The sequence below is a fragment of the Cetorhinus maximus genome, chromosome 15 (assembly GCF_964194155.1).
Source record: "Cetorhinus maximus chromosome 15, sCetMax3.hap1.1, whole genome shotgun sequence".
NCBI classification, from domain to species: domain Eukaryota; kingdom Metazoa; phylum Chordata; class Chondrichthyes; order Lamniformes; family Cetorhinidae; genus Cetorhinus; species Cetorhinus maximus.
The window spans coordinates 85372088-85396774 of record NC_135893.1 but is presented as its reverse complement, the minus strand read 5'-3'; the positions used below and the strand labels follow the sequence as shown (position 1 = coordinate 85396774).

General features: G+C 46.0%; 2 protein-coding genes across 2 annotated transcripts; one reads left to right on the top strand and one right to left on the bottom strand.

Moving 5' to 3' along the window:
* Positions 1-4188: 4188 nt before the first annotated feature.
* On the bottom strand, positions 4189-8928 carry smim10l3 (small integral membrane protein 10 like 3). Its single transcript, XM_078558853.1, has 2 exons — positions 8708-8928; positions 4189-6288 (listed from the first exon to the last, which is right to left on the bottom strand). The coding sequence occupies exons 1-2, from the start codon at positions 8885-8887 to the stop codon at positions 6268-6270; spliced, it is 201 nt and encodes a 66-aa protein (XP_078414979.1). The 5' UTR covers positions 8888-8928; the 3' UTR covers positions 4189-6267.
* A 4769-nt stretch (positions 8929-13697) lies between these two features.
* Positions 13698-24242, top strand: rac1a (Rac family small GTPase 1a). Its single transcript, XM_078558846.1, has 6 exons — positions 13698-13875; positions 15973-16044; positions 16451-16568; positions 19921-19983; positions 20692-20851; positions 22394-24242. Exons 1-6 carry the CDS (start codon positions 13841-13843, stop codon positions 22522-22524), a joined length of 579 nt encoding a protein of 192 aa, XP_078414972.1. The 5' UTR covers positions 13698-13840; the 3' UTR covers positions 22525-24242.
* The last annotated feature ends 445 nt before the right edge of the window (positions 24243-24687 follow it).

Sequence of the window (24687 nt, the reverse complement as noted above, 5' to 3'; positions counted from 1 at the left end):
GGTGCCCTAAGAACTGTACCCCCAAAGGTAAAAAGGAGAGAATAAAAATATGAAGAGAAAAAACATTTTTCTGAATTATCTGTAACATTAAAAATCTTACATCTGCACCCACCACCTGTTAACCATTTCCAATTTAAAATCCTATGGCCATTCTCATGGAAATAATGTCAACCATGTCAATTTGTAACTATGCCTTCCGACCAGTGCAGGAATACCAGCATCACTGGCAGAAGGGCTTATAACTGTGTCAAGTTTATATTCACAATCCCCATCATAAATATGGACACAGGAATCTAGGATTTCACAACAATGGAATTACGTCAGCCCGTCCTCCTCTGACTAACTCCCGCCCTCTCGCAGCAATTAATTGAAGATTAAATGATGTCAATCAAAATTTATTTCACTGTTTTGCCTCATTTTTCAACATTAGTAAATATTCTTCATTTCGAGAAAGTGCTTGTTTTATGCAAAGGAAAGCTGAAATGATGTTAAGATGAAATTAATAATAGTGAAGAGAGATAAAGCGGTAGGATTGGTGTTACATTCTTCCTCTAATTAGTGTTTTATTTCAAAGTGAAAAAGATCAAAAAAGCCGGAGAAGGGAGGAATTCTGCAAAATATTTTTCCCCAAGCTCCTTCTCTTCCTATTTAATGATAGGATGTGTGAATTAGAGTTCCCAGTGCTGGGAGCACATATTGGGAACTGTGGTCAAGATTTGCTGCTGGGATCACAAAATCAGAAATTACAAAACATTGAAGACTAAACTTTATGTTTGGCTTTCAGTAAAACAATTTACAATTATTAAAAACGTGAAAAAAAAATGACGACTCAATCCTCACTGGCAAATTCATCTGACAGGTCATGTGACACCTTGAGCCACAATACCTCACAATGAAATTCGTGACTGCATTATGAAAGGGTTTGCTGACACAATGTTGACTATTTGGATGTTCAGTAATTAAGCTTTGTGTTAATCGTGAGGAGAGATAAGCAGGGAGTGGGTTTCAAAACTAAACCTTTCGAGCAATCTATGAGATTAATTTAATAGTTAAAGAGTTCAAATTGGAAACCTGTCAGGGAAAGAATGCATTGGACTGACAACTCTGTTGCGAGTACTTCCATTCTTTGTAAAAGGTCATGGTCAGGAGGCCAAAGACCTACCAAACTAGGAGGTAATGAATTAGTTTCTGTTTCCATTGAAATACCAATCCCTTCACATAAAATTTGTCAATATTAATAATATGCATGTGGGTGTATATTTCTTGTGTGGTGTGGTAATCGCCCAAACAGGAAGAAGCCAGATTCAATCCTTGTGCATGCTGCCTTAAACAGGACCAAGGTGAGTTAGATGTATAATTGGCATCAATGTCAACAATTAATGGTGACAAGGATTCCTGCACTGAATCACCAATTGGTAATAGCCATAGGCAAAGATTCCCTCCACATACCAATACACTGTCCAGTGACCCAAGCTGGAGTGGGAACGGGTTGAGGGTATTACACAGGGCTTTGCTGAGAACTGTGTACAGTTTTGGTCTACTTACCTAAGGAGGACAGACTTGCCTTGGAAGTGGTGCATCGAAGGTTCACCGGATTGATTCCTGGGATGAACGGGCTGTCCTTTGAGGAGAGATTGAGTAGAATGAGTCTATGTTCTCAGGGGTTTAGAGGAATAAGAGGTGATCTAAGTAAACTAAAATTCCTAAGGGGGCTTGACACGGTAGATGCAGAAAAGCTGTTTTTCCCTAGCTGTGAAGTCTAGAGCTAGCGGGTCATAGTCTCAGGATATAGGGTCAGCCATCTAGGACTGAAATGATGAGAAATTTCTTCACCCAGAGGGTTGTGAATCTTTGGAACTCTCTACCCCAAAGAGCTGTGGATGTTCAGTCATTAAGTGTATTCAAGACTGAGATCAATAGATTTTTGGACATTAAAGGAATATGGGAATAGAGAGGGAAAGTGTAGCCAAGATAGAAGTTCAGCCATGATCTTATTGAATAGCAGAGCAGATTCAAGGGGCTGTATGGGCCACTCCAGCTCCTATTGCTGATATTATTATCAGCTTCCATGGTCTAATGGGCTGTTGAACTCATCAATGAAAATAGCTGCCTTGGTCAGGGTGTCAAAGGATTTCCTGCAGCTGTGGAACTGTGTGCCCTTACAGGAGTCACCACTTCAGAGGAAGTGATGTAAATGGAGGAATTAAAAACAAAAATGTGTTCATGTGTGAAAATAAATTGAGTAACACATCATCTAACAAATACTTTCTGAAAAATATGAAGGGGTCAGTACTTAGTCCTCCAATTTAATTACCATGAAGTAGGAGGAAATGTTTTGTGAAGATGTTGGAATAGCAACTTGACAATTTTTGCCATCACAGGATGGCAACAAGCTTGTGTCTATGGAGATAATTTATCAAAATGAAAGCTTGCAGACATAAGAGGCCAGATGAAAACAAACTGCATATTTGAAAGTATCTCTCTCTCAATCTGCTCAGCATCCAGAATCTTAAAGCATTTCTCTACAACCAGCAGGCAGGTGGGACTGCACGGAGAAGAAAAGACAAAAATCACCCTCCCTCCCACACACACACATCTCACAACCCAATCCCTTCCATCCAGCAACTCAGCTGAGAATTGAAGAAAGGTGGTGAATAGTGGTAATGACAACCCTTGGAAATGGAACCAGCAGCCTCCAGATTGTGTGTGTGTGTGTGTGCGCGCGCGTTGGGGAAGGCGGGGGAAGATGTCAAGAGGGGAGAGGGACACTTCTGACAAGATTTGATCTGAAGTATTCTATATGCTTTTATTGAGGCCAATGAGCATTTTTACCAGTTTGTTTTTATTTCAAACTTCTAGCATTTGGGATTACTTTATTTTTATTCCCCGCCTATCAGTTTTAAAAGGAAAAATCACTCAATATAGTGATCAAGCAGCTTTACACCAAATCCTTAAAACACATTTAAGTGTTATTTGTTGTGTTAACCATACACAAGTTATTTTTGCAATATGTCGATATACACGCTGCTAATGCAATTTCAAAATGCCTTGAGTAAATAAAACCCAATTAGGTGCACTGAAGTGCAAATTGAAAAATCATTTAAAACGAAACTTAAATTGCAAATTTATATGCTAACACAATAAGAGGACGTGGGAACATGTTAATTCATCCAAAACCATTATGTCAATACAGCACTGCTGTAGGACTAGAGAACAGGAAATGGCTCTTTATTCTGGTGCAGTCAGGGCTGAGGCAATGAAGTGTGCTCACAGATGCTTCCATTGGCACGGTTTTTACGCAACTGTTGCAAGCAATCATGATTGTAGTCAGCATCCGTGAACAGAGAAAATACACAGGGGCCTGGATTTTTTGCAATGAGTGGGAAAGCAACAGCTTGTTGACCTTGAAGAAAGCTGCCCAGACAATCTAGCAATCTCTAGGTCATGAATCTCCCTTTTTCCCAACAACAATTTGAATCCGGTGTCAAGTCAAGGGGATCTCCGGGCAACAGGCGTTGTCATCAAGCAGGGTAAGCAGCCAATCATATTGAAGAATTCCCAGGTGGATATCCAGGAAAAAAAGCGCTGATTATTTTTCACTTTTTAATATCATTTTACAAAGAGTAAAATAAAGACTGGGACATATATATATACACATGGGATCAAGCTAGAAGTTGAAATATCATATAAACAAATTTTAAAAACTTTGAAAACGTGGGTTTTTATCGTAAGGGAGAAATTTGATATTCCACAAATAGAGAATTAAGTTTTCAGAACCAGAGAGGTTCTTTAGTAGTAATTATGAACGTAGTACACCATTAAAAACCCAACTGCACCTCATTCAACAAGGTGTCACATTTACTTACAGCAAGACTATCGGTGTAAAAGGGCAAATTCTCATCAGTTCAGTGATTTTTAATGGATTGCTGCGTATCCTATAGAGAACCTTGGAATTACTAATAGCAACTTTTAGCCGTGATTTAACCGTGAATGTGTGCACTCAGAAGTTGCTGTCAGTTTCAGGGGAGTAATGATGGCAAATGCTGACAGTTTCACTGTCATTACTACTACAAAATCCAGGGTAGTGTTAATGCTTCAGATCAATGACCTATCAGTTCTACCCTGACCAAAACTATCAAACTGAAACTTGAACCCGTTTTCTCTCTCCAAAAATGCTATCTGACCCACTGTTTTCCAGAAATTTCCGGTTTTATTTCACATTTTCAGTATTTCGCATGACTGCAAACTAATCAAAGTGATTTAATTCAACACTTGGCCATGTATGTTCAGCAGCACATATTCTAATTGAACAAAAAAAAGCATTCCAATCAGTATGGGGCATAATTAAAGCATCATCCAGTGTTCAACACTGAATTAATTGTACAAACCTCAGGTCCTTTACCCTGGTACTGCAGCTCTCTCTTCCCACAACAAAACCATCAAACCTGCAGTGAATTCCAGCAAATTACTGCTACAAGGCGAGGGTAGAACTGAAGCAAAATTCATCAATGACTTCTCACTTCACAGTGAATGCTGAGAGCAGCAATGACTTCATGCTCTCCCCTGGGTGAAGTAGCAGGCCAATTGGAAGGTTGATTAACAGTCTGGCAGGCCAAGATGTGAATGCTCCTTCCAAGACTGTAAACAGCCAAAACAAGAGTGAGTCATAGACAGTGGGAAAGTTTAAGGGCTCCCTCATCCTATACAATTTGGGTGTAGGAGGGAGGGGTAGACTGCCTAAGCCCACGGGATGTTAGTATCCTGCTGGATATTGACTCATAATTCAGCTCTGGTCACCACTCCCCGGGAACCGCCCGGAGGCCCCCGTCGCCCCGGGAACCGCCCGGAGGCCCCCGTCGCCCCGGGAACCGCCCGGAGGCCCCCGTCGCCCCGGGAACCGCCCGGAGGCCCCCGTCGCCCCGGGAACCGCCCGGAGGCCCCCGTCGCCCCGGGAACCGCCCGGAGGCCCCCGTCGCCCCGGGAACCGCCTGGAGCAGGCTAAAAATTCGACATTTAGGACTCAAAAGTGAAAGTGTTACCAGAGAATAAGCCATAGGTTAACCTCCAGCGATGGAGGATACAGTCATGGAAGGAGTGTCTGTCAGCCAGTCCCACTAAAATTTTGTTGAGCATGGGGGTTAAAATATTTTAAAATATTGCACAAATCTAAAAAATATATTACATGCCACACCAAAGTTTATGATATCAAACTTGAAAAATATTTTCACACCAAAATTATTTATATAAAAACTGCACACGCAAATTGAAGAATGTATTTGAAAAGCCGGCTATCTTATCATAATTACAGTACTTTTGCTGCATAACTTTAATTTACCTTTAAGTACAGCATGCCACAAAACAGCAAGCACAAAAGCCCTTATTACGAGTGTCCACTGCGTTGCAAAGTGAACATTTCAGATCAGGCGACAGCGTTTTCTATTCAAGAACGTGCTCCAAAGTCACTAGATCAAGAAACACAAAGGGTCAGCTAGTTGGCAGATGATGTGTCGGATAGTTGCAAAATGTGAAAGGAAAGATGTCAGTCAGATCCCAAGGCCACCTCTTCTTCGCATCCGATCCACACGCACACAAAAAATTGACTTTGTCTTTCAGATTCTCTGATTGTGACCATTTTACTTTGCAGTTAGATGGCCTCTCAAACAGCCAGAAATGTGTAGAGTGCACAAACATTTCCCCCGTGTGACACCACATTCTGAAGATCTTTAGAGCTCCAGTGGCTCTTTGTGGACAGTCGGTCAGCAATGCGACACCGGTGCGGGTTAACATTTCTTCCAGACTTCCCTTTCCAGCCTCTGAATCTAGAGCGCAAAGGACTGTCTGAGAATAACCTAGTTCAAAGCAACTGCGGAAAGTGCGCCATTCTCTGAAAGGGGGAGGCTCGTTTTTGTCATCCTTGGGCAACAGAATGTGCCCAATTATACCAGATAATACTCTTAAAGGGAAAGTTGCTCCAAACTGTGAGATGGAATCTTGTAGCTGTGTGCAAATTAAGTGGCCATCATTAACTGTTTTAGAATTGCAAGTATTATTCCCACGATCGTAATTTTTGACATTGTCTTCGTTTGATGAAGAGCATTCACCGCCATAATCTTGAACTACAAGACATGAAGCACAGCTGATATCCTTCAACTCTTTCATGCTCGGCATATTCTGAAATGCTGGCATTAGTTGGCAGTGTTTACTGATTAAGCATGAAATTTCCAGTCCAGAATTAGGTCATCTTCCAACAAAAATACCTCAACTGATCTAGTGAATCTCAATATGGACCTACGAAGAAATAACACACATTAAAACAGTTCCAGCCATCAGTGCACCTGCTCCCCCACATCACATATCCAAGTCACCTCACCATTACCCATCACACTGTTATTCCAGTCACCTTTACGATACTCCAGACCACACTCCCTCCCTCAGTTACTGTAGTTCCTCCCGCCCGGTTATCCCAATCATTTACCCCCCCCACTTGCTCCCTCACTCCCCTCCCCCATGTCTCCCTCCCACCTTAGCCCACTTATCCCCCTCACTAAATTCCCCTTGCCCCCTCACTCCCCTCCGCCACTTAACCCCAACCCACCAACTTACTCCCCTCCCCCCACTTGCCCTCACTGCTCTTACCCCCCTCCCACCACTTACTGCCCTCACTTAACCACTCCCCCAACGTATCTCCTCCCCCACTCAGCCCCACCTGCTCTCTTGCTCCCATCCCCCCTTTTGCCCCCCCGCCCCCTCAAACCCCCTGACCCCCACTTGCCCCTCAAACCTCCTAAATCCCCACTTGCCCCAACCTCCCCTAGCTCCCTGAAAGCCCCTACCACCAACTTTCCCCCTCAAGCTCCCTACCCCCACTTGCCCCCTCAAACCCTCCTAACCCCCACTTGCCCCCTCAAACCCCCCTAAACACCCACTTTCCCCCTCAAACCCCCACGCCCCCTCAAACCACCCTTAACCCCCACTTGCCCCCTCAAACCCACCTAACCCCCATGCCCGCTCAAACCCCCTTGCCCCCACAAACCCCTCTGCCCCACTAGCCCCCTCAAACCCCCCTGCCCCCACTAGCCCCCACAAACCCCCTTGCCCCACTAGCCCCCTCAAACCCCCTGCCCCCACTAGCCCCCTCAAACCTCCTTGCCCCCACAAACCCCCTTGCCCCCACAAACCCCCCTGCCCCACTAGCCCCCTCAAACCCCCCTGCCCCCACTAGCCCCCTCAAACCCCCCTGCCCCCACTTTCCCCCTCAAACCCCCCTGCCCCCACTTGCCCCCTCAAACCCTCCTGCCCCCACTTGCCCCCTCAAACCCCCCTGCCCCCACTTGCCCCCTCAAATCCCCCTGCCCCCACAAACCCCCCTGCCCCCACTTGCCCCCCCAAACCCCCCTGCCCCCACAAACCCCCACTTGCCCCCTCAAACCCCCCTGCCCCCACTTGCCCCCTCAAACCCCCCTGCCCCCACAAACCCCCCTTCCCCCACAAACCCCCTGCCCCCACAAACCCCCCTGCCCCCACAAACCCCCTGCCCCCACTTGCCCCCTCAAACACCCCTGCCCCCACTTGCCCCCTCAAACACCCCTGCCCCCACAAACCCCCCTGCCCTCACTTGCCCCCTCAAACCCCCCTGCCCTCACTTGCCCCCTCAAACCCCCCTGCCCTCACTTGCCCCCTCAAACCCCCCTGCCCTCACTTGCCCCCTCAAACACCCCTGCCCTCACTTGCCCCCTCAAACCCCCACTTGCCCCCTCAAACCCCCACTTGCCCCCTCAAACCCCCCTTAACCCCCACTTGCCCCCATGCCCACTCAAACCCCCCTAACCCCCACTTGCCCCCTCAAACCCCCACTTGCCCCCTCAAACCCCCCTTAACCCCCACTTGCCCCCTCAAACCCACCTAACCCCCACTTGCCCGCTCAAACCCCCTTGCCCCCACAAACCCCCCTGCCCCACTAGCCCCCTCAAACCCCCTTGCCCCCACAAACCCCCCTGCCCCCACTTGCCCCCTCAAACCCCCCTGCCCCCACAAACCTCCCTGCCCCCACTTGCCCCCTCAAACCCCCCTGCCCCCACTTGCCCCCTCAAACACCCCTGCCCCCACGAACACCCCTGCCCCCACTTGCACCCCCAACCCCCACTTGCCCCCTCAACCCCCACGCCCCCTCAAACACCCCTTAACCCCCACTTGCCCCCTCAACCCCCACACCCACTCAAACCCCCCACTTGCCCCCTCAAACCCCCACTTGCCCCCTCAAACCCACCCAAACCCCCACAAACCCCCCTTGCCCCCACAAACCCCCCCTTGCCCCCGCAAACCCCCACTTGCCCCCACAAACCTCCCTAACCCCCACTTGCCCCCTCAAACCCCCTAGCCCCCTCAAAACCCCCTTGCCCCCTCAAACCCCCACTTGCCCCCTCCAATCCTCCTAACCCCCACTTGCCCCATCAAACCCTCCTACTTGCCCCTTCAAACCCCCTACCCCCCACTTGCCCCCTCCAATCCTCCTAACCCCCACTTGCCCCTTCAAACCCCCTACCCCCCACTTGCCCCCTTGCTCCTCTACCCCCCCCACTTGCCCTCCTACCCCCACACTCCCCTCTCCCAACTTGCCCCCCCCCTCACTGCTCTTACCCCCCCCTCCCCAACCAGTTACTGCCCTCACTTAATAACTCCCCCAACTTATCTCCACCCCCCTCCCCACCTGCAGGCGGACATTCAGCATCAGGGAGGCGATCAGGTAGAGGTAGGGGAACCTGAGGCGGAGCCGCCAGGCCAGGTCGAAGAACGTGATGAGAGTCCGGCTCAGGCCTTTCGAGAAGACGGCGTAGGAGCGGGCGACGGGCCCGATGAAGCTGAGCGGCAGGTGGGGCAGTCCCGCCATATACACCCGGGGCCGCTGACATCAATGGCCGGAAACCGGAACCCGCATCTTCACCCACTCACTTCCGGCCCAACACTTCCGGGCCGAAGGTCAAATAGAAAAAGTTGGTCCAAAGTTTGTTTCTTTCACTCAAACTTTCCCATTGGGAAAAGAACAAACTCCCAGCTCTCTGCTCAAAGCTCAGCACCGTCAAATAAGGCAATGACTTTATAAAACAATGGCAAATTATAACCTTGTGCGTATAACATCGTCATAATCCTACAGAAAAACAATTTTTAAAAATATATTTTATTGGTATCTCAATAGTCCCAGAGCAAACGCTCCCCCTTTTTAAACTCTGGTACAATTTTATTTCCTTATGGATGCGTAAACGAATTAGACGTGGAAGGAAGCAATGTCCTGGAAGATTTAAGTAATACTGCATTTTGCTGATATAGCTAAACGTTTTGGGGAAGATTCTCTTCCCACTTTCTTTAAAAGCTAAAACATCAGGTTTCCTTCTCCCAAAGCCATTCATTTCCTCCAAACCCGTTAAATGGTTTTATATGCTTTATCAGTTTCGCAAATGTAGGTGTGTGTACTTCTCAGGTTATATTTTGCAGGAAATCCAACATTATAGAGTTAATTCCACTTTGAGTGAAGAAACTCCTCATCTCAGTCCTAAATGTCCAACCCCCTTACCCTGACACTTTTACCACATGTTCTACATTAATTCCTCTATAATAACAGAGAGATCAATAACCAGCGGACGTAGATGCAAAATAATTGCAGAAGGATTAGATGGGAGTTGAGAATTCTTTCACCCAAAGGGTGGTAGGGGTCTGGAATTCACTGCTTGAAAGGAACGGAGAGGCAAAAACCCTCATTACACTTAAAAAATACTTGAATGCACTTCATGTCATAGGAGACATTTCCTTTTATGCTGCACGACACATTAAAAATAACAAACTTTATATTGTAATCTTTGAATATGAGTTTTTTTTTATTCATTCACATGATGTGGGTGTCGCTGGCAAGGCCAGCAATTATTGCCCACCCCTAACAACTGAGTGCTCGCCAGGCCATTTCAGAGGGCAGTTAAGAGTCTAGCGTTAGGCCAGGTTGGAAAAGGACAGCAGGTTTCCTTCCCTAAAGGACATTAGTGAACCACATGGGAATTTTTTGACAATTGATAGTTTCATAGTCATTATTACTGATGTTAGCTTTTTATTTTAGGCTTGTTTATTTAACTGAATTTAAATTCCCCAGCTGCTGTGTTGGGATTTGAACTCATGTCTCTGGATCATTGGTCCAGGGACATAACCATTATACTCCTGTACTCCGAAATTAAAGTAACACAGTTTTAAAGAAATAAAGATTTACATTTATATAGCATCACATTTATGCAAAGGATCTCATAGCATTCACACAAATGACATTTGAAGTATAATCATTGATTTGCAAATTAATTTTCTGCCCATAATACCCCTCCTCCTGTCCTGAAGGGTTTGAGCATTGTTAGAGTCCAGTTATAAACACTGTCTGGTACCTCATCCAGCTGCTTATTCTTCATGAGTAAGCCCAGATATTGTGCTGGTTCTCTATTGCAGTGAGGGGAGTATAGCCCAGTCTGATTCTGTCCTCCCCTTGTTTCCATGTGTAGATTTTCTAGCTGGAGTCAATGGACAGCACTGCAGTCACCCTGGGGCCATGAATGAGAGGATGGTGCTGTTGTGAACATAAGAAATAGGAACAGGAATAGATCTCTTGGCCCTTCGACCCTGCTCCGCCATTCACCAAGATCACAGCCGATTATCTACTTCAACTCTACATTCCTCATATCCCTTAATTCCCTTAGTGCCCAAAAAATTTATTGATCTCCATCCTGAATATACTCAATGACAGAGGACCCAAAGCTCTATGGGGTACAGAATTCCAAAGATTCACAACTCATTGAGTGAAGAAACTTCTCATCTCAGTCCTAAATGACCAACCCCCTTATTCTGACACTATAACCACATGTTCTACATTCCGCAGTCAAGGGAAATACCCTTCCAGCAACTACCCTGTCAACTCTGTCCGCAAGAAAGACCCAAACCTCCCTGTCGCTTGCCATTTTAACACTCCACCCTGTTCTCTTGCCCACATGTCTGTCCTTGGCTTGCTGCATTGTTCCAGTGAAGCCCAACGCAAACTGGAGGAACAGCACCTCATCTTCCGACTAGGCACTTTACAGCCTTCCGGGCTGAATATTGAATTCAACAACTTTATATCTTAAACTCCCCCTCCCCCCATCCCCACCCCGTTTCTTTCCCCCCCCCCACCCCCCCCCCCGCTTTTTTTTTCAATAATTTATATAGATTCTTCTTTCCCCACCTATTTCCATTATTTTTAAATCTAAAACTAAAACCTTGTTAGCCTTTCCACCCCACCCCCACTAGAGCTGTACTTTGAATATCCTGTCCTCCATTCTTAATTAGCACTTTTCTCAGACAAAACACCTCTTTGACCCTTTTGTCTGTGACATCTTTTGATTATCTGCTCATCTCCACAATCACCACACCCTCAATGTCTCTCTCTCTCCCTCTCCCCCCCCGCACCCCCCCACCCCCCCAATTTATATTTCTCCCTTCTTCTAACTATGCTTCAGTTCTGCCGAAGGGCCATGAAGGCTCGAAACGTTGACTGATTTCTTCTCCGCCGATGCTGCCAGACCTGCTGAGTTTTTCCAGGTAATTCTGTTTTTGTTTTACCCTGTCAAGTCCCTTAAGAATTTTACGTGTTTCAATTAGACCATCTTTCAGTTTTCTAAATTCCAGGGAATACAGGCCTGGTCTAATCAATCTCTCCTCATAGGACAATCTCTCCATTAAGGAATCAGTCCTGACAAACTACTGACGGCTTCTGCCACGATCACTGCTGTGTATCTCAAGGTGATTCTGCGCTGTGACTCTGGGCACAGTGGAGTGGAACTGCACTGGCTCTGGGTGGTACGGCAGTGACTATTCATTGCTGGCGGTGCTGCAAGGACTCTGGTTGCAGGTGGAATCATAGAATGATTACAGCAGAGAAGGCCCTTTGAGTCCATGTTGGCTCTCTGAAAGAGCAATTTAGCTAGTCCCACTCCCTGCCTTTTCCCGGTAGCCCTGCTAGTGCTCAGATTTTTGGTCTCACAGGGAATCAAAGGATATGATGAGCTGGTGGGAAAGTGGAGCTGAAGCCCAAAATCAGCCATGATTGTATTGAATGGCGGAGCAGGCTCGACAGGCCATTTGGTCTACTCCTGCTCTTATTCCTTGTATTTTTGTGCTCCCTTCAGGTGTTTATACAATTCCCTTTTGAAAGCGATGATTTAATGTACCTTCATCACACGCTCAGGCAGTGCATTCCAGATCTTAACCACTTACTGCATAGAAAAAGATTTTCCTCAAGTTGGCTCATTTTCTTTTGTCAATCACTTTAAATTGTCCCCTGGTTCTCAATCCTTCCACCAACAGGAAGTTTCCCTCTGTCTACTCTGTCCAAACCCCTCATGTTTTTGAACACCTCTATCAAATCTCCTCTTAATCTTCTCTCGTCTTCTTTAAGAACAGCCCCAGCTTCTCCATTCTCTGACTCTAGGCCACAAAATGGCAGTGCAGCGACTCCCTGTATGAAAGGGTGACGTTGCTCTGGATATCATGGATGCTGCTGTGACTCGGAGTGACACTGCAGTGTTTCGGGTGCTTGTTACAGTAACTCTAGACGCCACAGGGTGGCGATGTTGTAACCCTGAGCAGGTGCATTGGGTGCCATTGACTCTGAAAGCCACGGGATGGCGCTGCAAGCGAGTCTGGGTGGCGCTGCAGTGACTCCAGAAGCCGCAGGGGGGCAGTGACTCTCGGAGTCGCGGGGGGCAGTGTCTCCAGGAGCCGTTGGGGGCAGTGATTCCAGGAGCCGCGCGGGGGCAGTGACTCCAGGAGTGATCGGGGCAGTGACTCCAGGAGCCGCGGGGGGGCAGTGACTCCAGGAGCCGCGGTGGGGGCAGTGACTCCAGCAGCCATTGGGGACAATGACTCCAGGAGCCGCGGGGGGGCAGTGACTCCAGGAGCCGCGGGGGGGCAGTGACTCCAGGAGCCGCGGTGGGGGCAGTGACTCCAGGAGCCGCGGTGGGGGCAGTGACTCCAGCAGCCGTTGGGGACAATGACTCCAGGAGCCGCGGGGGGCCAGTGACTCCAGGAGCCGCGGTGGGGGCAGTGACTCCAGGAGCCGCGGGGGGGCAGTGACTCCAGGAGCCGCGGTGGGGGCAGTGACTCCAGGAGCCGCGGTGGGGGCAGTGACTCCAGCAGCCGCGGGGGGGCAGTGACTCCAGGAGCCGTTGGGGGCAGTGAATCTCGGAGCCGCGGGGAGGCAGTGACTCCAGGAGCCGTTGGGGGCAGTGTCTCAGGAGCCGCGGGGGGGCAGTGACTCCAGGAGCCGTTGGGGGCAGTGTCTCCAGGAGCCGGGGAGGGGGTGGGGTAGTGACTCCAGGAGCCGCGGGGGGGCAGTGACTCCAGGAGCCGTTGGGGGCAGTGTCTCCAGGAGCCGGGGAGGGGGTGGGGCAGTGACTCCAGGAGCCGTTGGGGGCAGTGTCTCCAGGAGCCGGGGAGGGGGTGGGGTACTGACTCCAGGAGCCGCGGGGGGGCAGTGATTCCAGGAGCCGCGGGGGGGCAGTGACTCCAGGAGCCGTTGGGGGCAGTGTCTCCAGGAGCCGGGGAGGGGGTGGGGCAGTGACTCCAGGAGCCGCGGGGGGGCAGTGAATCTCGGAGCCGCGGGGGGGGTCAGTGACTCCAGGAGCCGCGGGGGGGGTCAGTGACTCCAGGAGCCGCGGGGGGGCAGTGACTCCAGGAGCTGCGATTTCTACTTCAGGCATCAGCGACCGGATCCGGAAGTGGGGTGGGTCCGGGCGGGTTTCCGGTCAGTCGGCGAGGCCGAGCGAGACGGAGTGCGGTACCGATGCAGGCGATAAAGTGTGTGGTGGTCGGCGATGGGTAAGTGTCGGCGCCTTGGCTTCTCCCCGGATCAGGGTCTGAGCTGCGAGTCCCTGACTCCGACTCCCGCCGCCCTCCCCCCCGGGCTCCGGCCTCCCGCTCCACCCCGCCCACCGCCCCCCCCCGCCAGCTGTCTCGGAGCCGGTCCCGGCTGCTCTCATGGCCGCTGGGATCACTCGGCGAGCCAGTAACTCAGGGGCATAAAGAAGCCGCCCAGGGTTATAAATCTGGCGCGAAAGCGGCAGCTGGAATTTAATGTGGAGAAATATCCGGTTCTGCACTTTGGAAGAGAAAAATAATCCCCCGCCCCCTTTCCCCACCCTGATCCTGGGATGAAGGGTTTGTCCTGTGGGGAAACTAGGCCACTATTCCCTGGAGTTTAGAGGAATCGGGGTGGGTAGGGCCGTGTGGTCTCAACAGCTGCCTTGTCAAATCCTCAGAATTTAATGCCTTTTAATAAAGTGGATTTCCATGGCTGGTGAATCAAGAACAAGGGGTCTGAACGTAAGGGGTTGATTATTTTGAACTGAGATGAGAAATATCTTCACTCAGGGTTGTGCATCTTTGGAATTTTCTACCCCAGAGAGCTGTGGATGCACAGTTGCTGAGTGCATTCATGACAGAGGTCGATGGATTTTTGGGCTCTGAGGAAATCAAGGGATATGGAGATAGTGCAGGGAGGTGGAGTTGAAGTTGAGGATCACCCATGATATTGAATGGCTGGGCAGGCTTGAAGGGTTGGAAAACCTAATCCCACTCTTATTTCTTGTTCTGCCTCCCTCCTTATAAGTTAGCTCACTAGCTCACTCCCTACTAATATATCAGCTTGTGTTGATCCTGCTCCTGACTCCCTCAAGAATTGTTTTTTGGTTGCTCTTTCAGATGCACTGATCATTCCTGGGATATTCAGTGTCTCTCTAACCACCACTCATGGCCCGCTGTCGCCAACTGACCTTTGTAAATTGACACAAGAATCAGTCGAAAGCAATGCACACAGTTCGTGGTTGGTTGCTTCACTGGGGCAAGGAAGTCAGATTGCATGGTTTCTCTTAGAGTGAAAACAAATCATAAACCATGTTGACACTTGTTGCTGTGCACTGATCTTGGTGTTGGCTTCTGAGAAATAAACCGGTTTGATAATTTCCCAAAATAAACCTACAGGATCTTTTTCTGAATGATTGAGTGTTTGTTCTGGTGCACTGCACATAACTCTGTCGTTGGTTAGACTGTTCTTGAATCAAGTGCCTTTAGGGTTCAGCCAAATTGTCTAAATAGTTTAACTGTTTGTTTTAACTGCTCTTCCTGGTATATAATTACATGTGTATATGGTATATATTTAACTGAAAAATCCATCAAGTCATGACTTTCATATACTTCATAACAATATGCACTTAAAATAATATACTGTATATGGTTCTATAACCTCTGTGGTTAGATGCCAGAGTGTTGGGTCTCTGCCCCAGTTATAGGTAAGCACAGTAAAAATCAGGTATTGTCCACTCTTTGAGGAGGTCTCAAGGTTTTGGTACTATTACTGGTTATATCCCTGTATAAACAGCCAGTTTCTTATTGTTTGGACTGTTAGTAAAAATCCCCCACTTCTTTTCCTTACTATTGGTCCTAAACTCTGGAATTGCATACCCCCACCACCGCCAGCACACTTTCATATCTTACCTGCTCTTTGTAGATAAAAGACCTTTTGATTGCTTCCCTTTCTCCAACCCCAACCCCCCTCCTGAGCCTTAGCAACTGCTGCTACTAGATGGCTTCAGTTCTTAAAATGGGCCCTGCTGCCTGTCTCTATGACAGCATCAGGATTAATTCTTGCGGTTTCTAGAGTGAGGTTAACGCTAAGGTTTTGTGCTCACTGTTGCAACATAATCTACCTTTTGTAACGTGTCTATTTTCAAAGTTCTTACAGCTAAAGTGCTTTGAACCGGTGCGGTCTCTGTTGTTAAATTGAGTAGCGTATGGTTTATAATTGATGAAGCCATGAGCGGATGCTGTTCTTTCTCTGTTTACGCAAACACTATCGGAGCAGAGAAGTTGGGAATGGGGAACAGTGCTGTCTAATTCCAATCTTCTCTTTCCTTACAGCGCAGTGGGTAAGACCTGCTTGCTCATCAGTTACACGACCAATGCCTTCCCAGGAGAATACATCCCTACTGTGTGAGTCATTGGACCATTTTATTCACCAGGGTCTGGGCATGGCAGGGGTTTTGTGCAGCAATGTAACCCTTTCCCATTGCAACTGAACATTCTTCACGGAATACCATTTGAAAGGGAGAGTGTATTGATGTGAGGGTTATAGATGCAGCTATGTAAAATAATGGTGCTGAGGGGCAGACGTTGTGGGGAAAGCGGAATGGAGGAGGTGTGTTTGGGTATTTGGGGTGAAATTGAGCAGGAGGTGGGCACAGTGTTGGGGGTGGGTGCAGTGTGGGGAGGGGTGGGTGGTGTGGTGGGGAGTGCGAGGGGGTTAAGTACCATTGGAGTGTATGAACAGGGGTTGGTGCTGATGAAGATGCTCCTGGGCATCTTTTTTGCAGGTTTAAAATCTCTGCTCTATCTGCAGCTTTGACAACTATTCTGCCAACGTGATGGTTGATGGGAAGCCCGTGAACCTGGGGCTTTGGGACACTGCTGGTCAAGAAGATTATGATCGTCTGCGTCCACTTTCCTACCCTCAGACAGTGAGTACTGTGTGTAACAGTCACAAGTGATAGTTACTGGAACATTGCCTTGAGAGTTCAGGGCCAGAAATGGGGATAGGAGGACATGGGTGTGGTTTGGTGCAGCAGTGAGGTGAGGGTAGGGGTGGAGTGGGCATGTATCAGGGTTTGGGAGACAGAGGAGAGTGGGTGTCAGGGTAGTGGTGAAGTGGATCTGAGGACCGCTATTGGCTTCGTTATCTAACAAACATTGTTTACATTCTGCACAGTCACTAATGACTGAGAATGTAGCGACAGGAGGCGTTAACCTGAACCTTAAAGACTGGAAGTAAACATGTTCAGTAATGTGGAATTTCCCATGAGAACTTCATTTCCTCCTTGCTGTGGCATAATGATCTGCATTTGTAAGTACTGCTTATTTTTTTCTCCCCTGACTGATATGTAGGGCCTGAAACTTTGCTGCCTGTGTCTTGCACCAAATCCCATTCACCCATCACCCTGTTCGCTGATCTGTGTTGGCTCCTGGTCGAACAGCATCTCACTTTTAAATTTCTTGTTTTCAAATCCCTCCATGGTCTCGCGCCTTACAATCTCTGTTACCTCCTCGAGCTCTAAAACCCTCCATGATATCTCCAACTCTTGTGCATCCCAATTTTAATTGTTCCAGCATTTGTGGCCATGCCTACATTTGTCTGAGCTCTATGGAATTCCATCCAATGCCTCTCCGCCTCTCGACCCCTCTTCTTTTAAGACACTCCTTAAAACCTACCTCTTTGACCAGGCATTTCTACCCTAATATCTCATGTGGCTCAGTCAGATTTTAGCCGATAGTACTGCTGTGAAGTGCCATTTCTTATGTTAAAAGCGATATATGAATGCTAATTATATATGGGTCAAGGATGGCTGCAGTGTGAATATGGGTCAAGCTTTACTTCAATCCTTTGTGGTTGACACATAGCCTCGAGGTTTAATTGGCTTCGTTGCTCAGCCATTGCTGTGTTGTAACTTGTATTTCCTGCTCCAATCCTTTGTAAGCAAACATAGTTGCTGCATTGTTTGTTTTTAGGGCAAGTATAATCTTGCTCAGTGCTTGTGTCTTTCATTAGGTTTGACAGTGTTTAAAGTAGCAACGTCAACCCCACCATATTTCAGGAGTTCTGATGAAGAGTCATGCGGACTCGAAACATTAACTGTGTTCCTCTCCGCAGATGCTGTCAGACCTGTTGAGTTTTTCCAGCTATTTTTGTTTTTGTTTCAGGAGCGTAGGATGGATGGCTCAGTGGGCACACATACTCACTGAATTATATCCCGCGTCTCTGATAAGTGAGGTGACCTCAGTCATAGTGGTGACAGCTCTCCAATCGAACCCAGCATGCCCAGGCTTGGGAGGGGTGGTGGGGGAATAACAGGGTTCCAGTCAGTAATACTGTTGCCCCTTGAGTCGGAAAGTCATGGGTTCAAGTCCCACTCCAGAGACGTGTGCACATAATCCAGGCTGGCACTGTGTCCAGTACTGAGGGAGCGTTGCCCTGTCGGAGGGGCAGTACCGAGGGAGCGTTGCCCTGTTGTAGGGGCAGTACCGAGGGAGTGGCAACATGTCATCTTCTGGATGAGATGTTAAGCCAAAGCCCCATCTGCCCTCTCAGAATGTGAAATTCAGGCTCAAGTGAGTATAAATATCGATTCATTGGGCCAAATGACCAATTTCTTTATCGTATATATTCTATGTAAAATGTCCAACAATACTGTTTGAAAAAGAGCTTGGGAGTTCAGTGTCCTGGAGGCCAATACTCATCTCTTACCAAAATCACAAGATCAGATTTCATTGCCATTTGTGGGATTTTGATGCATGCAACTTGGCTGCCACATTTCTGTATAACAACAGTGACTACACTTCAAAAATACCTCATGGGCTGTTTCTCTTTGACGTCCTGAGGCTGTGAAAGGCACTATATAAATGCAAGTCTTTCTTTCTGGAATGATTGCTGCGGTTACCAGAAAGTGTGTGGTTTTGTTTGAAGCAAGTTCCAGATTGGATTCAGATGTTTCTTCTGTCCTGTGTGCACTCCTGAACCCTCCTTGGACCAATAGCCTGAAGCCTCTCTTGGCTGGCACTTGAACAGCCACTTGTGTGAGCTATAGAGGGCTGTCTCTATAGGGGTGAAGGAGAGTGAATAGTTACTAGTGGTGTTGTTGTGTGGCGGCCCATATGTTTTTGTGGGGAAAAGCCTGAAATTTGTTGGTATGATGGTCCCTTAAAGAACTAGGATTCCAAAGGATATGATTTCTGGCAAAGCATTTGGCTTCTGTTAAATGATTGTGTAACTGGGTTGCCTGGGAGATAAATAATAGAAGAAAAAGGAATCAACATAAGTTAATTATAGCAGTGTGATTGTGTTCAAGGTTTTAGGTTGGTGAACAAGGTGTCTGCAGAAGAGAAAACATCTCTCTCAAACAGTTCAGTTGAAATTTTCTGTGTTGGCTAAAAGAGTTTAAACCTCATGTTAACTGAAGGCCTCCTAACAGTGAGCTGGACTTCTGGTATAACCAAGCTGAGAGAGCGCAAGCAAGAAATATTTAGATGCAAAACTCCAGAGTTAAAGAACATTAGAACTGGGAGAGTTCTGACCCAAGGTGGTTACACGTAAGATGCTGGTGATACCTATGTTGAAAGGGGAGTTTGCAACTTAGGACAGTTGGAGGAGATTCGAAGGGAAAACCTTGCTGGAGGTAAGCAGAAGGCCCAAGAAATCGCAACCCTTAAACAGATCTTCGAAGCAGTACTCAGACCAAGCAGTTAAGCTTCCAATTTACAATCTGCAGTTGTGTGAATGCAGGCTGTGCTATTTAAATTACTTTCCACGAAATTTGCAAACCAAGTTGCTGACTGAGTTTCTAAAGGGACTCCATCAAAAGGAAGAGTGTGTAGAGTTACGGGGAAGGGGCAGGGGAACAGCGCTAGGTGACAATTCATAGAGCCTGTGCAGACACGATGGGCCAAATGGCCTCTTTCTGTGCTGTAATAATTCTGAAATCTGTAAAAAAAATTTTGATAAATATCTGAATGAGTTTATTAGGGGTGTAAATCTAATGGGTGTAGAAGAAACTATGATTTAGACTTGGTTTAGATTACAAGTAAGTGAATTCATTATACTTTTATTATTTTTAACATAACTGACGATTTAACATGGTGTGTATTAATTAATATTCATGTTCTTTGATTTTTATGTAGCAATATTCTTTAGATTTAAGCCAATAATCTTGTGGCTTCATTTTTTTTTTAGTAAATACCTGGATTTTCAGATCCTTTTTTTAAAAAAAAAGTTACTGGTCTCTACCGAAATGATAATAGTTGTTTCTTGTTCTTCTGCAGGACGTGTTTCTAATCTGCTTCTCGCTGGTGAGCCCAGCATCCTTTGAAAATGTCCGGGCCAAGGTAAGCAACGGTTCAGTACAGGATAGCAGTGGTTTCATTGCAGTCAATTTCAGCTGAAGCTGTTCAGTTGTTGCTGCCTTGGTTAAAATGTGGGGTTTGTACTGGGGTTTGGAAAGTGCCGGCTTAAAAAATGGCGGGGGGGGGGAGGACTGGCTGCTGCCGTCAGTTAGAGGCAGACTTTTCAATTCTTGAGATCTGAGTTCGATTTCAACCCTGGCTGATGGGGACAAGTTCCCCTTCATTGGCCACAAAGATCTAAATTAGTTTGGACGGCCTAACAATAGGTCATATCCTGTCTGACACCTTTGCTGTGATGTGCCAGGACTGGACTGTGAATCATGGGCAGTCTGATGTGTGTTGCCAAGCTTCTCTTCACTGAGCGCTTGTTTCACATACCTTGTGCCTCATCATCTTCTGGATGCCTGAGGGTACAAGGCAGTGTTGGAACCCTGTTTAAAAGGGGCTGTGACGGTGACAAATTGTACGTTAAATATTCACTGACAGTTGTGAATCCTTGGACTTCGCTACCTCAGGATATCGGATGCTCGGTCATTGAGGATATTTACAGGATATGGGGATAGAGTAGAAAAGCGGAATAGAGGTGAAAGATCAGTCTGGACATCACTGAATGGCAGAGGAGGTTTGAGGGGCAGTATGACTTATTTCTGCTCCTGTTTTTCAATAAACGCTGTGTGTTTATTCCCCTAGTGGTACCCAGAAGTGAGGCATCATTGTCCGAATACACCCATCATCCTGGTGGGCACCAAGCTTGATCTGCGGGATGACAAGGACACAATTGAAAAGCTGAGGGAAAAGAAACTGACTCCTATCACCTACCCCCAGGGCCTTGCTATGGCAAAAGAGATTGGTATGAATTTCCTCCCATGACCCTGTTAACTTGCACTGTCACATCTCTCAATATGCTACCAGCAGGTTCTAAAACTGCTTTTAAAATGTTAGGTTGTTGCAAAATGTGACACCATGGCCCCGTCATCATTAGACTTTTAAATCCAGATTTTTATTGAATTCAAATTCCACCATCTGCTGTAGCAGGATTCGAACCCGAGACCCCAGAGCATTACTCTGGGTCTCTGGACTAGTCCAGCGACAATGCTACTGCGCCATTGCCTCTCTTCTGGGGAGGAAATTCCAGACCCCAGGTTAGTCTGTTGCTAAAGGCTGTGTGTTGGAAATTGGGGTTGCGCGAGATACCAGATTTGAGGGAATGCAGAGATCTCGGAGGGCTAAAGGTGGTTTCAGACATTAAGAGGGACCCTTCTAATGGAGTTCTCTTTCCTACAGACAACACTATTTTTACATTCAATATGGGTGTTGGTGTTAAAGTTAAATCAGGCCAGAGCAGTTTTATTTTTCATTCAGTCAGCAGCTGTTAAATTTTGTCCAATTAAATAAACTCCTTCTGTTTCTTCACCACCAGCTAAGTTTGAGTTAATCTCTAGTTAACTAGAGCTTAGGCTATGGTTTATTGCTTTTAGATTGTTAATAAATTTGGATACCAGCCTTCTCAAAGTACGTTTCCAAGCAACTTCCTGTCAGACTTTGGATCCGCCTTGAATCTAATATGTTGGAATTTATCAGTGAATAGTGATTTGAGGATCGTGGAGCTGTAACTGGAAGGCATGTTAGGTTGAAGTCTATTACAAGCTGAAGTAATCACTGAAGATTAACAAATCTTGTTTCGAAAAATTTCACTGACTTGAGGTCACTTCACCTCGCTTTCACTAGAATTTAAACTAGCTAACTTTTGTCTTTAAGCTAATATTTCATCTAGAAAGTATGTGTTTGCCCCATGATCTTTCTGTGGAGTGTAACATTTATTTCAGAATGATTTTTAGTTGGCTGCTGTAGTTCATTTGGCTTTTAAATGTGTCACAGGAATTTCTGTAATTACACAAACACTAGATATTAATCAGCTGTGGAACATGTTGTATTCTATAAGCTGTGTGCAACACAGCAGTAAAGAGGGTGGTGGTCTTGGCTGAAGTTGGCACAGTAGGGAATACAAAATGCATGTACACTTGGAATCACAGCAGATACCATTCAACTCATCATGCTCTTGCTAGCTCTTTGAAAGAACTGTCCAATTAGTCCCACTCCCCCTAATCTTTCCCCTGCAAATTTCTCATTTTCAAGTGCTTATCCAATTCTGTTTAGAAAGCTACTGTTGAATCTGCACTACTTCTGGCCTCAGTACCAATCATTTGGGGGAGGAGAGAGATTGAGCCAAAGTTAATGATCGCCACCATCCAGTGATTGCAACAGTGTTTTAGTTATCAGAAGATACAATATTTATGATTTGTACAGATACAAATGCCATTGACTCGTTTAGAGAAGCTTTTCATTTTAATGCTGCGATCCTGCTGATCTTTGTCTACCGTTTGCCCCACAGGTTCAGTGAAGTATTTGGAATGTTCAGCACTAACTCAGCGAGGTCTTAAGACCGTGTTCGATGAAGCAATCCGAGCAGTTCTCTGTCCTATTCCTGTAAAGAAGAAAAAGAGAAAATGTTTCATTTTGTAAATCAGTCTTTTCTTTTAGTTTTACCAGGTCCACAGAGCATCGATTCAATATGCCAATATTTTTCCCTGTTGTGATTACTTTCCTCTCTCCTTTAGAATCCCTCTGTGCAGCGCTATGGAATGCATCTACTGTTTAATTTTTCAGATACTGTATTATGTAACAGAAGAGTATCAATTATAGGTTCTATTGATTTTCTGTCCCCTTCCTACCTACATTCCCCATCCCATTGCCTGTTTACACTCCTCAATTGTATTTAAATTGCCAAATTATCCAGTGTAACTAAAGAAATGCATCTGTTGCACTACAAACACTAAACGCGTAGAAGGAACTGTATCTTTCTATCATTTGGTACCGTTTACAACTTTTCTAGAACTCTTAACCATCCAATTAGTGCTGACCTACTCCTAACTCTTCCAGAGTAGCTGCAAATAAACTGTCAACGGTTTAAACTGCTAGGGGACAGGAGCTGCTTTTGACCTGTGGTGTTGGAATGGTTATATGATTTGGAATGGTCCTGAAGATGTGAAAGGATTGTACAGTTCAAAGGCTAAAGGTGCTTTAGTTGGTCCTGTTTTTTTAACTATATTACTCTATGCGCTTATCACACTATCGTACTAGCTCAAAGATGGCAGAGATGCTTTATTGATGTCAGCGTTAAGTACAGTGAATTAATCATGTCTGCTGCTACATATTTAAACTTAAAACAGATGCATTGGAAGTCTAAGCAAATTACCAGTAAAACTAGGGTGTGCTGCAGTTTGATGGAGGTGCAGTTAACAGTTGGCATCGAACTGGGAAGTTCAGTATTCTCTGACTGGGTATAGAGAGAGTGGGTGAAACAGGTGCTTGAATTTGAAGGACCTCTCTGCTGGTTTTCCCGAAATGTTACGTGTTTTAAGTACAAACGCAACAACGGATGAAAGTGAATGTTGATGTGGTGAGAGCAGACTTATGAACTTGGAGTAAAGAGGAGGTGGTTCATTGAAGGCATTAACTCGGTCCTAACAAACATTACTGACCTATATCTTTAAGGGATTTATATGTAACATACTTTGTATGTTTCTGAAATGGTTATACTTAACTCTACGTGACTAAAGAGATGATTTTCATTTGAGTTGTGAATTTTAACAGCAATATTGGACGTGTCATTTCCTAAGTTTTGAACACAAAAGTGTTATTTCATAATCTGGAACATAGTTAGTGGTATTGATGTTGCTAACTTTAGTTATAAATACTTGATGTGGAAAATGCTTGACTAACTCCCTTCAGTAAAAGAGCAGTTTTATTACCTCAGTTCTTATCCCTCTGTGCTTCCTGTTTTAAGCAGCATGATTACAGACCCTATATACCCTGTCTGTTGATTTCAATTTTGGGAAGCCTTAAAACCAAACAGACCAAATCCTGCACGGAGCCATTAACTCCTCACCTATCCTCGTGCTCTGTTTAATTCTACCATAGACGCCTTATCTAAAATGTACATAATCCCAATGTATTTTCTACTTAATTTTTCTAAAGGTTATGTTCTATGCATGTTGCTCATCTATTTTGGAACAGCAAAATCCAACAGGGAGAGGACTCTTAATGAAGAAACACATGAATCTGCTTTTTTAAAAAAAAAAGAACGTGTTAAAATGTTGGAGAAAGAGGAACCGCTTGCTTGCATTCATAATTATTCTATATGTTTACTGTATGATTTAAATAAACAGTTAATACGGTTAGAGATCTGCATGTGATTGTACTGTCCGTTGGTGCTTCTGTTTACTGGAATGTTTTAAAATCTAGGGTGTATTTTTTCCTCCTGGTTTGCTTTTATACTAGGATTTTGTACAAGAGTATACAGTCTTGAGTATTAGTGGACCAAAGCACTGTAAAATTGGGGGATGTCCTTTGAATCTCTGGTCAGAGCTCAAATCAGGGTAGCAAGTACAGGGGATTATAAATGGCCCTTATGTGCCATACAAGCTTTTTTTGAAAAGGTAAATATTGCTCCTGTTCCCAAAACTTTAATTGAGGATGTGAAATCTGCAAATATACAGTTGCTGCAGTTATGAGTGGTGTAACATGGGTGACTCACTCCCTTCTTTGAAGAGCTAATTGATAAGATTAAATAATTGTAAACATGTTACACTCGAAAGCAATAGCTACTGAGGTAGGTTTCAGAGG

What these genes read in the sequence shown, in the direction of transcription:
- smim10l3 (XM_078558853.1), bottom strand. Translation starts at nt 8,887, where the DNA reads ATGGCGGGACTGCCCCACCTGCCGCTCAGCTTCATCGGGCCCGTCGCC. An exon ending in TGCTGAATGTCCGCCTGCAG is followed by an intron (nt 6,289 to 8,707) that starts GTGGGGAGGGGG and finishes ATTTCTTCGTAG; the next exon opens with GTCCATATTGAGATTCACTA.
- rac1a (XM_078558846.1), top strand. Translation starts at nt 13,841, where the DNA reads ATGCAGGCGATAAAGTGTGTGGTGGTCGGCGATGG. An exon ending in TTGAAAATGTCCGGGCCAAG is followed by an intron (nt 19,984 to 20,691) that starts GTAAGCAACGGT and finishes TTATTCCCCTAG; the next exon opens with TGGTACCCAGAAGTGAGGCA. An exon ending in TGCTATGGCAAAAGAGATTG is followed by an intron (nt 20,852 to 22,393) that starts GTATGAATTTCC and finishes TTTGCCCCACAG; the next exon opens with GTTCAGTGAAGTATTTGGAA.